This window comes from Semicossyphus pulcher, unplaced genomic scaffold (genome assembly GCF_022749685.1).
Source record: "Semicossyphus pulcher isolate SPU_LCO1_2020_fin unplaced genomic scaffold, fSemPul1.0.p SCAF_19, whole genome shotgun sequence".
Taxonomy (NCBI): domain Eukaryota; kingdom Metazoa; phylum Chordata; class Actinopteri; order Labriformes; family Labridae; genus Semicossyphus; species Semicossyphus pulcher.
Window position 1 is genome coordinate 13,710,640 of NW_027211692.1, and position 12,026 is coordinate 13,722,665.

At 45.0% G+C, this 12,026-nt stretch overlaps 1 protein-coding gene across 1 annotated transcript in view; it reads left to right on the forward strand.

The window, feature by feature from the left end:
- npas1 (neuronal PAS domain protein 1) overlaps positions 1–12,026 on the forward strand; it is a 43,299-nt gene that overhangs the window by 16,422 nt on the left and 14,851 nt on the right. The window contains exons 4-5 of the mRNA XM_069668545.1: positions 9,429–9,496; positions 11,227–11,316. Of these exons, the coding sequence (XP_069524646.1) occupies positions 9,429–9,496; positions 11,227–11,316 (158 nt within the window). The remainder of the gene's footprint in view (positions 1–9,428; positions 9,497–11,226; positions 11,317–12,026) is intronic.

Genomic DNA, 12,026 nt, shown 5'->3' on the forward strand with positions numbered 1-12,026 from the left:
CATTACAACCAGGCGCCAGTAAAAACAATGGATAAAACATATTTTTAAGATGAGATTATAGTCGTGTGCTCTTTTGCATTTTTTATAAATGTAAGCCTTTTCGAATTTTTGAAATTCAGGACCCATTCGTAGTATATGTAGGAAAACTGTGCTAGCACAACAACGCCAAGTACAGTAGGTGAAGCATGATGTAGAACAAATTAAAAGTGTGGTTTTCAGAGTAAGTCGGAGTTGTGATGAAAGAGTAACACTGGGCTGAAGAGCAGCGTTTCACTGCCCACTTGTCTTGTATTTGAAGTGTGTTTTACCTCTGACACATAGACCGTGCATAAGAAGTGGACGCAGCCACTCTTTTGTTTTTAAGAAAATGCTTTGGCCTTGTATGCCTTTATTGAAGGAGGGGACAGTGGATTGTGTCAGAAACGGGAAAACAGAGAGTGGGACGACACGGCAAAGGGCCGAGGGTGGGAGTTTAAACCTGGGGCCGCCGCATCGAGGGCTGAACCTCTGTACAGGGGATGCGCAATTTAACCTCTGACCTAAACCCAGCTCCCCAGACGTAGCCACTTTTGTTGTTTCCATATGTGGAGGACAGTATGGACACCCAAGGGCTCAAATTCAGTGCCTGCAATAAGCCAGGACGTCAAGCAGACAGCTTACTTCACTCACCTGTCACTGAAGGCGGCCACGCCTCCTTCATCATCTCTAACTTAAAGCCTTAATATAATTTGACAGGTTAGTTATGTAAGTATCCGCCCGCCCTTACGGTTAGATTGTGATATCCCTTTATTAGACCTCTGATGACATCAAATGGTACACTCAATAAGATGTCACATAAGTACTGGCACCCTGGTGTACACCTTTACATCACTCCCACGCCTGATTGGATTTGTGAGGCGATATTGATATTTAAAAACTAAAAACTTTATAATAAAATGGCCAACACTCATTTCTAACAACTCGCATAACATTTGCAAACTTATCTGGTGACAAAGATATGAACAGAAAGTGGCGTTATACAGCTAAAACACAAACTAATCAGTGTTTTTAAATTGGTTTCAAACATATCTTTCGCATGTCTGTGTTTCAGCCGCCTGCACATCGGTTAATCCAGACGTATCGTATTTACAGCTAGATGCGTTAGTACTCTCCGTACGAATCTGTCGCCACTCAACCTTTAACAGGTGCAACACGGCAGCTGGAGAACCCCTCAGTATTTTACAAGCTACAGTACAATGACAACTCACTGCCAGCAACAGGGCCAGCTGAAGTGTTTTACTGTCTGTGTTAGTGAGGTCAAACACACCTCTATCCTCCCCAGCGATGGTGACATTGACTTTCATTCTGCCTGCACTCCCTCTCTCTCTCTCTATCCCTCTCTCTTCTCCTTTCTTTCATTGCCTCCCCCTCCCTTCTGTCTCCCCCACCTCTCCCTTTCTCTCCCTGCGTCTGCCTCCCCTCTAATTCACGGCGTTTAAAGCAGCCGGGGCTTTTAAGGGAAGTTAATTGCACTCAAATTATGTTCGACCGCAAAAAGGAGCGAGGGAGGGGAGACGGGAGAGATAGAGGAGAGATAGACGGAGGGAAGGAGGGAGGGATGGATGTCAGAGTGAGAAGATAATTGCGCCGGAGAGGGACGCCGCGATTAGGGTCACTCTTTCTCTCTCTGTGTCTGTCGAACAGACGAAACGTCACATTTGGATGGTAGTAAACAACTTGGCAGGTGATCAGGCTCTTGTTTTGAAAGGGTGAAACTACGGGAGAGGAGCCAGATCTGAGGGACAAAGACGGACGAGAAGACAGAGAGAGAGAGAGTGTGTGTCTGATATCTGTTTGGTTAAAAGGGTTGATACTGTGCGGGTGGAGAGAGGGACAGAGTGTGTGTATGTAGGTATGAGGATGTATAGGTGTGTGTGTGTGCGGCCATAACTCATGGACTTAACTGGGAGTAAATTATGTATTAGACAGAGCTATAATGAAAATCATTCAAATGAAATTTCTATCTTTTCTTCTGGTGGAGCGCTGGGGAGACCCCGAGAATTGACCTGCGAGTCAGACTATAATTAACGTGTCCGCTCGGCCCGGTCCCGTTCTGTCTCCCATTCCCACGATGAAATTACACCTCACACCGAGTCCTGGGGAGCTAATGAAACAGGAGTGTGACAGAGACGTGTGATGGAAGACCTACTGGTCTGCATCCACAACAAAACATGTACGTTTTACATGCATGTACACTGAAGCAAAAGTACAACAAATTAATGTAAACCATTGACAGGATAATTCCAGCTTCCTATGTCCTATTTCCTGTTTTCCCCATGTATTTCCAGAACATTGCGCTCGCTAAAGTAATTGCTGAGATATGAAAACATGCAACAATGACACAACAAAGTCAGACGGGGCGGGGATGAGTCATCAGACAATCAGACACGTTGTTAACAACAGTTTAGCTTTATTACTTAAAGTGCTGTTTGGAGGTAAAACGAAAGTCAGTGCACCAAAAATCTCTTATTGCCTGTGCTTCAGTTATATACAAAGCACCAGCACACTTTTGTACAGTTTAGTACCTTTGCTACTTTCTCAGTAACTGCTATTATTACCCCTTTCCAACCTACATTTAGTGTGTTGACGCAGGTTTTTCAGACCCAGGAAGACTTGTTTATAGATGCAGATTGTCTCTGTTCCCATTGCCAGTGAAGTATCCTCCTTTCTGTCTCTTTTCTGCTGCGTCACCGTCTGACGTCACGAACGCACCCGAAACAGGGTTAGTAAACAGTGAAGATGCTACGGTTGTTCGGTCTCTATAGTCTGTTTATTAAAATCACACGGGTTTTGTGTTCTCATCGATGCCAATCGGAGCCGAGGCGATAATTACCCGGGTAGATAAGTAGCCTCTCCCATTAAGCAAAAAAGCTTAGGTGTTAGCAGGTTTTTTGACCAGTGGGAAAACAGCTATATTGTCATCATGGTATGTTTACTGAATTCTGGTAAAAATCGATCAGATTTATGCCCGAATCAGCCGCAAAAGAAAAGTTCAGTTCAGTCTAAAAGCTGCTGAAAAAAAGAGTTTAGATTTCCAATAGTGCCTCAGCAGGTTGTTGAAGTAATTCAGCAATTTTCTCACCTGAATAACAGTTAATTACAGGAGATCACAGTTATTTTTGACTAACTAATTAAAAAAATAATGATCCCGATCGTGATTTTTACCCTGAAAGTTGAAGTTACTTTTTGAGTTTTTGACCAAAAGAAGCGTTTTATTGTTGCAGGTTTGACTATAATTAAAAATGCGGGGTGCCAGTCAGAGTCAAGTCTGGCAAACGAAAAGGGATTTGTCAAACCGTACAAACAATAAGCAAGCAACAGTAATTAAATTATTTCAGCAACAGCCATGCACAAGCAAACAGAGAGACCACAACTCAATTCAGCTTTCAACAGTATATTCCCACAAGCAGACAAAAAAGCGATATAGATATGAACTCTTCTGCTTCCACACGAGCCACAACTGTAACGCAGACTTTTGCAACGCGATCTGATGCTGGGGGAAAGCTGGTGTTCCTCTGCTCCACTGACCAACTACACACTGGCCTTCGAGAGGCACTAATAGATGTTCCAGAGGTTGGTTTATTGGATGATTTCGGATTGAAGACATGAATGAACGCTCTTTAAAGGTGGGCGGTGATGTCATTCTGAGGCTGGTCGCTACAATATATATATCAGAATCTCATGGGGACGCAGATGTGTGTTTGTGGCAGCGCAAAGATGACCTCTGTCCTCCTTTTAACCTGGCTTTGGGTTGATGGCACCATCGCTTCCAAAAGCGTTGTCCACACTGGAAGCAAAGTTAGCAAACATGGATGTCAACAATGCTTTTTATTCATAAAGCTGGCTTTGCACTCATTAATAAGGAAGGGTGTGGATTCATCACTCGCAGGTACACACACTTTGGTGTTTGATTGTTGTTGAAATTTAAATCCAATTCATGAGGTGCTTATTGCAATAGAGAACAGTTTGCACTCACAATTACAGCAAGCGCGGTAGGTCAAATTTAGGACCAGGAAGTAATGTCTGAAAAGTGACGGATGTTCACAGCAGTGTTCATTTTGGCAGCTATTTTATATTTAGTCTTAATCTTTTATTCTTCTTATTTTTACCCTTTATAGTTTTAGTCTAGTTTTAGTCGACGACAGCTAAGAACATATTAGTCCAGTTTTTGTACAGTCATCACATTTTAGTCATTACTTTTAGTCAACACATTTTCTCTCTTGAGAAAATATTACCCCTCCAGGCTCCCTCATCTTGTTTTTACCTGTTTGCTTCAGGTAAAATTACTTAAATTAACAATTAAATCAATTTCAGCAGATTTACAGTAAAAGAACGATGAGGACACAGCATCTAAGGACTGAAGCACACAGCCGATGATCGCTCGTTCTTGTGCAGTAGAAGCGTCAAATGACGCTTAAAACGCCCCCTTTTCTGTGAGCGTGCACAGAGCCTGAAGCAGAGAGTTAACAGAGAAAGTTCATAACCACCTTTGTGATACCCGTGATCTCCAACTGGTGCTTGAGGCTTTAAAATATCATGGATTCAAATATCCAACATCTTAGTCCTGCCCTCGTCTCGTTAACAAAAACAAAACATGCGTCACGGCAGAGTTTTATTATCAAAGATCTGTTTTTAGCTCGTCCACGTTTTGTATTCATCATGGAAAAACATTTATCGTCATGATTTACATTAACGAAATGAACACTGGTGTACAATGCACGGTTTGGATGATCATGTGTTTGTTTTGTTTTACAAACAAGCTGCTTCAGCTGCTTGTGTGGAACATGTAGGGTTGTTGAAGTACTTGTGTTTCTCATCCCATCTGACGCAGATCTCAGCAATGAACTTAGTGACTACAGTGACAGTTTAGGAAAGGGAGCTGAAACTATACAAAATAAAGAACACTGTTTTGTCAAATGAAGGATCATTAACAACAATTGTTTACAGTTTTAAATCAATAACATAAGACAATCTGGCTACATTAGCTACATGCTAACACCTGTCTGATCGTCGCACTGCTCATGGATAATGTTAAATTCCCAGATCTCTGCAGTTGGTGAATTTGAGACCCATTACGGCCAAAACTTATGAACCAGATTAATATTGTTTTTAGATTTATTTTCACCCTCTAACTAAGATAGAAGTTATATTACTCAAGGATATAAACAGAATCATGCAGGTCCCTCTCTCACACACACACACACACGCACACACAAACACATATAGAAGTAGGGGTTCACAGCAGCACTACAGAAGGATCTTTGTTCTCCGGGTGAGATACCAACACCGCTGTGAGACTCTCTCTCTCCTCACATGTGCACACGGCCGTGCATGCGTCCACACACTCGCGCAAACACACACACCAGGTCCAGTGTTTTGGTTTCCTGGCCGCCCTATTGTACCCTGGCAGTCTTTAATAAATGGTCCTCTGTGTATTTGTGTGTGTGTGTGTGTGTGTGTGTGTGTGAGTGTGTGTGAGAGAGAGTGTGTAGACTCATCCGTCAGCCCTCCTGGCCTCATGTCACATCCAGCGTTTCCTTCGCCCCGCTGACACTACTCAGCACTACTGATCACCCACCATCACCTTCACTCCTCCAGGGATGAAAGCACACACACACGCACGCACACACAGACCATGTACTCCTTTTCAATCGTAAGGCACGCACTCACATCAATGTGTGTGTTTCTGTGTGTGTTTTCATACGGTCATGATGGGGGTTGCTTCCTCCAGACACCCCAGCGCTGCAGCTCCATCGCAGCCCCACGAGGGAGCCTGACAGGCGGGCGGAGAGCAAGAGGGGCTCCCCATCCCCACCCCCCACCCCTCCCTCCCTCAGGCAGTGGCTGGCTGGGCTGAAGGGTCCCAGCACCAGACCCCCTTTCATAGCCCCTGAATGGACTCGCCTTATTTATATTCACACTCTGTCACACAGGGGGACCCCAATCTCACAATGCCACTGTGGCTTTGTCCGGCAACTCTGTATTTATGTGTGTGTGTGTGTGTGTGTGTGTGTGTGTGTGTGTGTGCGGCTATTTGTGTTGTTTAATCGGAGGGCATGTTGCCGCTGTGTAGTCTGTGCATGAGAATTCATTGCTGTGTGTATTCCTGAAGTGTGTGTGTGTGTGTCTATAGCTCTAATGGAATGCCTCCCTTTTCTATTCACCCACATCACAAGCAGGCAGCTGGGCAATATATATGTGCGTGCGTGCGTGTGTGTGCGCGTGTGTGTGTGTGTGTGTGTGTGTGTTCGACCCTCCCTCTGTGTTCAGTTGTAACCCAGAGCAGCGCTTTCATTTTCCTGTCATAACGTGTATTGATTTCCCTCAGCCTTGCAGCGACACACACACACACACACACACGCAGAGATATCCGATGATCCTAAAAGTCACACACACACACACGCACTCATTCATATGCTCTTAAACACACACACATGCACACACGCACACATAGTTTGTCTCTGTCGGATAAGGAACATTGTGTTCAAAAAGCAGCCCTGTTGGTGTGAGATTAGTTCTCACGTATGCTCCCCACTTTACAATCACACACTCGCAGGTGCACACACACACACGCGCGGCGTCACACACTCTTTTTTGACATAAAACAGTAAATACGGCTGATTGCGAAATTAATCTCGCACGTCACCGCAGCCCCTCACGGCCGCGTTGGCTCGGGAGAAAGTGATCACGCTCGCCTTCCGTAGTGTTTTCTCATTTTCCCGTCGTACCCTCTCTGCTCCTCTCGTACCTATCTTCACACACACACACACACACACACACCTAACCACCTCCAACTCTATTTGTATTGTAATTGCCTTGGTAAACAGCACCACTTTGGCACTGAAGCAGTTCTGATAGCTTGTGTTTGGGATGCACTGTGAGTGGCGATGCAGACACGATGAGTGTGTGCGTGCGTGTTTGTTTGCGTGTCTGGCAGCGATTGAGTGCTGTGCATCGCATAAACCCCCCCCCAATCACCACACACACACACACACACACACACACACACACACACATCTCCTTATACTCTTTTTTTTTTTTCAGACACACACAAGTGTTTCGGTCGATTCTGCTGTATATCAGGCGTGATTTGTTCGAGTGTCATTTCAGTGAGGATTTATAGAAACAACAGGGAGGCAACACGATCACAGACCCTCGCTGGTGAACAAGAAGTCATGTTCACACATTATTTTGTATAATTCCACAAATGTTAAACAAAGGGGTGGGAATCGCAGGGTAACTCACGATACGATACGTGACCCGCGATAACGATAATATCACTATACAGACAGTCACGATCCATCACGATATCTGATTAACTGAAGAACACAATAGGCGGGACTTTCACAGAATTTGACACAAACTGAGATGAAACATCGTACGTGTTTTCACTCTGCCCCTGTCCGACATCCTGCTGTCTTCTTCTTCTTCTTCTTTTATCCCAGCGTCAGCTTCTTCTTCTGTTGATTCATTTCCGTTCACGTTACACTCATTCATGCCACCACTAGGAGTCGTGAAGTAGTGACGCGGTGAGTCAAAACGGCAGGTTAATCTGTATCCGTATATTTGTAAATGAAAATATCGATATTTGCCGCCAGCATAACTATGATTGTATTGCACGAGTCTGGACGACGATATGTTGCTGTATTGATATTTTGTCTCACCTCTAGTTATACATGAATTAACCCCTTCTGACAGTGGCATCGCCGCGTAACTCATCAATATAACCTCCCTGTTCGGGCTGTTACTTTTCAATCAAAGTTCGATATATCGTTCAAACCTGGTGAAATATTAAAAGTTTGGACTGTAATGATCGAATTTAAAATTGAAGCACAGCAGATAAAGCTTGTCCACGAACAAATTAGCTCTCCAGAGTCCCAGAGTGCTATCACGTTTAAAGTAGAGTGCCTTGCATTCCAACAGACGGCGATATTATGCTCCTGCTACAAACCAATGGAGGCCAAGCCTCAAACTAACGAGCCGAGAACTTGTGAACCTCTCCTGCTTCAGCGTCCTGATCGTAGTCAGAAAGAACAGGGGAGACTTATTGTTGTTGTGCTCAACTGTAGCTGAGCTGTAGCTAGCTCCAGGGCTAACTCCCGTCACTTAAATACGCCAGCAGCATTCCTAAACTGTAAGTTAGTTCTGTTGTTTAAACAGCTCCCGATCAATCACTCTTGTCTCTGCTTTTCCACTGCTCCGGTCCCTGGCACTTCACGTAACTCGTGCAAACACTCTTCCGTTCTTCACTCGCTCTCAGGCACGTAGCTCTACCCGAAACAGAGCAACGCTTCTGGTGTAAGACCGTGCTACAGAACTGATCACCTCAACGCCAACGCACCCCAGAACTAATTCCATATCACGTTGATATCATATCATTCGTTCTTGTGAACTTGTTTTTCATTCGAACTCGATTTTTGGGCAAAGTGACAGCCCTCCTCCCTGTACCCCTAAAGTTGCTCTAAGGCTCCACACAGCTGTTTTAAAGTTGCTTAAGCTCGTGTGTGTCGTTCTTCTGTTGTCCACAAGAATGAACAAAAGCCTCACTTTTGAAAGGATACGTCTCTGTTCACGCTGTGATTTTCTTACACTTTCAGAGTAGAAATATACAAACAAATCAAGCATTTCTCGAGTATTTTTCTTGTGGAATTTTATCCTTTCACTTGAGAGTTTACAAAAGAAAAATGGCAGACAATCAGAGCAGAGAGAGAGATGGATGCAACAGAAGAGAGATGCAACAAAACTTGCACTTGAGGCTTCTGACCCCCTAAAAACATTTTCTCTTACAGCGTAGCACGATTCATTCATGGATGCTTCTTATTTAACTGCACATGTCATATAATAATAATAACGATGCATTTTATTTATATATATATAGCGCTTTTCATGATTTTAAAACAACCAAACAATTAAAACAATGAAAATAAAGAGGTTAAAAGCAGTTCTGAAAGGTGGGTCTTGATCAGTGATTTGAAGGCGGTCAGGTCGGTACAGTCTCCAGTTCCAGAGGGAGGGGGGCAGCTATGGAGAAAGCTCCGTCGCCCCAGGTTCGGTGCTTGGTTCTGAGTGGCGGAGAGAGGAGGTTTGCATCAGAGGAGCGGAGGCTGCGGGAGGGAGTGTGGCGGTGGAGCAGGAGGTCTGTGAGGTATGAAGGGGCCCGGTTATGGAGGGCTTTGCGGGTGAGAAGAAGGACTTTGAAATGGACGCAAGTATCAAGAGGGGCGCTGGTTTAGCTCAGTTGGTAGAGCAGGCGCCCCGTGTGTAAAGGCTTGGACTACTCCCCACATGTCCTGTCTCTTCCTGTCAAATACAGCCAAAAAAATAACCATGTATCAAGTTAAAGTTGCCCGTCAGTATCTGATGTGTGTTTGTCTTCTTTCTCTCTGCAGTAAGACGATCATCTCATTCCCTGGCGACCGACATGTTCGAGCAGCACCTCGGGGCGCACCTCCTGCAGGTACTGATCACGGCACCCTTCTTCTTCCTCTCTCGTGATTATAACGCTGGCATGTATGAATGTGTGAACGTTTTTAATAGCGAGTTGGTGAGAGTAATCTGTTCTTTACTTCCTGTGAAAACCCTGTCTCTTAAAAACTTTTTGAGAGCCCAGAAAAAGCCCTGGATTGTCAGCTTTCTGGCACTACATTTTTCATACGCTCCAGCTTTGAAATGGTTTATTTAGCTTGAGAAGGGGGAGCTTTTCTCTACCCATAATCCATCTGTTTATCTGAAAAAAAGTTTAAAACTAAATCTGGTTTTCTTAAGACGACTCCAGAAAACTTAAATTTCATAATAGATTTTTAAGTTTTTCCTTGAGAGGCTGACAAAAGTGTTACATTTGTGGGTGCTGTGTGGGATCACAGCTCAGCTCTTCCTCCCTCAGTCTATCAGACATACATTTCCGAGCAAACACGCGCTCTCACATTCACCCACACGGACACCCGCGCGTCTCATGAACCTCAGACGCTCGGACGATATCGTCGGCTGCCAAAGAATGCCTCCCTGTTGCACTGACAGATGAATGGAGCCTGGGGGGGTTTCTGGGGGGGGATGACGAAACGCAGGATGTAGAGACAAAGGCTCGGGAGGAAGTGAGAGGAAGGTATCACTGCAGGTTGTTCGTGGAGAAGGAGGAGGCTGAGGGAGGAGGGAAGGTTGGGATGATGTAAAACTCTTGGAAGTGCCACCTTGACCCTTGTTGGGAAAAGAAGGAGGAAAGAAGAGGAAACAGACGTGAGAAGGTTGCAGTAAAAACAAAGAAGCGTTACATATGTCTGCTCTCCGCCCGCGTTTTAAAGACTAAGGGAGTCTCGGGGAACGGCGCTGATAGAAATCAAATTAACGCTCCAGAAAAACTGTATGATTCTTCCCTCCCAGCCGTCCTCCCGCCGTAATAGCCCGATAATTGCACTTTAGTTCTCCGACATTCAGGCGGCTGGTTTCTCCTCGCCGCGACACACGACGCCCCGCACCCCGGCCGCACATTTGCATACTGGATGTGTCAGTTGCATAAATTACCGCTGCCACTTTAAGCACGGGGCCGCCAAAATAGCAATCATTCTTCTAGAGCAAAGTGGCCCTGGTCTGTGCGCGTCTGTGTGTGTGTCCGTTTATGTGTGTGTGTGTGTGTGTGTGTAATTCTTGTTATGACGATTAGTATTATTCTCTGAAGCAGTCCTCTCTAATGGTCGGGCTGTATACCTTTCACTTCTCATTAGAATCACTGCAGACTGTAATGACTCTGGTTCTGTCTGTGTCCATATCTGTGTGTGTGTTTAAGTGTGTGTGTGTCCATATGTGTGCGTGTGTGTGAGGCCCCAGATCCAGGACGAAGCTTTGGGTCTGAGTTATATCACAGTTGATTGAAACAGCTTTGGTCCGTAAGCTCAGTTTGTCATGTATTTTTGCTCTGTTTGTTCATGTATGTTTGTGTGTGTGATTGGAAATTTAAATTTATGCATGTGTGTGTGTGTGTGTTTGTGTGTGTGTGCGCGTTTATGTGTGTGTGTGAATTGAGAAAAGAGGCCGAGGGGTGACGGGTTGTTTGTTCTCCAGCTCATTGTAATTTGTTCGATACACACTAATTGCTCTAATTTGTCTGTCTTGTTTCTGTTTGCTTTAATGTGTGTGTGTGTGTGTGTGTGTGTGTGTGTGTGGGTGTGATGTGTGTTTTTTTAATGTGCACAGTCTCTGGATGGCTTTGTGTTCGTGGTCAGCCATGAGGGACGCTTCCTCTACATCTCAGAGACGGTTTCTATCTACCTGGGACTCTCACAGGTAAGACCACCTCATTGCATACACACACACACACAAACGCACAAACACACACCAGAATAATCCTTTGTATACAAGTGCATCTGCACACATGTGCCTCTTCTTCTGCTTATGCTTTCATATCCCCTCCCAGGAGTGTGTGTGTGTGTGTTTGTGTGTGTGTGAGTGTGAGTGTGAGTGTGAATATCTTTGACTGCACTCTTCGCGCTCATCTCTGGAGTGCGACTCTCACGGGAGCCGTGCTGCTCTCGCTCTACCTCTCTCTCCCGCCCTCTCTCCCTCTCCAGGTGCTCACCTCTGTTGATTGCCTGTGGCCTCTTGTACTGTGAATGTTAAGTCCTGCCATTTTGCCCAGATGCATAAATAATAACAGTAATTACTGGCCCAGCAATCAAAGTGTCGCCCCAGCGCGCTGGGCCTGTCTAGGGGAACAAATCGATAGGCATCTTAAAAGCCACATTGATTGTAGGGAGGGGGAAAAACACCAAGGGGGATGGGAAGATAGATAGAGACAGCCGGGGAGAGAAAGAGAGGGGGAGGAAAGGAGGAGAGGTGTGATAAGAGAGAGATGTTTCCAAGTAAGAGGAATCGGTACAGCATGACTTGGAGTTACAATAACAGAAGTAATGGAGTGTTTCTTTATGTGGAATTTTTGCTGTGATTGAGGGTCGGCCCTCGGCGACATTAAAGGATAAGTGTGGATTTTTTCTCAC